At 34.0% G+C, this 253-nt stretch overlaps 1 pseudogene across 1 annotated transcript in view; it reads left to right on the top strand.

Moving 5' to 3' along the window:
* Window positions 1–16: 16 nt before the first annotated feature.
* Window positions 17–253, top strand: part of TEOVI_000852600:pseudogene — a 655-nt pseudogene continuing 418 nt past the window's right edge. The window contains 3 exon segments of the mRNA in view: window positions 17–145; window positions 148–195; window positions 197–253. The exon segment at window positions 197–253 is cut by the window's right edge and continues 9 nt beyond it. Coding sequence covers window positions 17–145; window positions 148–195; window positions 197–253 — 234 coding nt within the window.

Here is a 253-nt window from a genome sequence, read left to right as displayed (position 1 = left end):
TGCTGTGGAATATTTCATACAGAATACTGCAGAAAGTAAAGAGAAATTTAGTGAGGAGGATATAGTGAAAGAGAACCATATTTCCCTTATTCTATTCATGACAACTCGAAAATGTTATGCGCCTCAGTTAGATTTGCTTATGACTCAGATCACAAGGAGCATGTACAGAGATGTTATTGGTTTTTTAATGTTGCTCACAGAAAAAGACGAGGTTAAAAAGTTATTTAATTTACTAAAATCACCTCCTAATGGC

This window comes from Trypanosoma equiperdum (assembly GCF_001457755.1).
Source record: "Trypanosoma equiperdum strain OVI genome assembly, contig: ctg_1068, whole genome shotgun sequence".
NCBI classification, from domain to species: Eukaryota; Euglenozoa; class Kinetoplastea; order Trypanosomatida; family Trypanosomatidae; genus Trypanosoma; species Trypanosoma equiperdum.
Note: the sequence above shows the minus strand (reverse complement) of the source record. Positions and strands in the feature narration are given on the sequence as shown.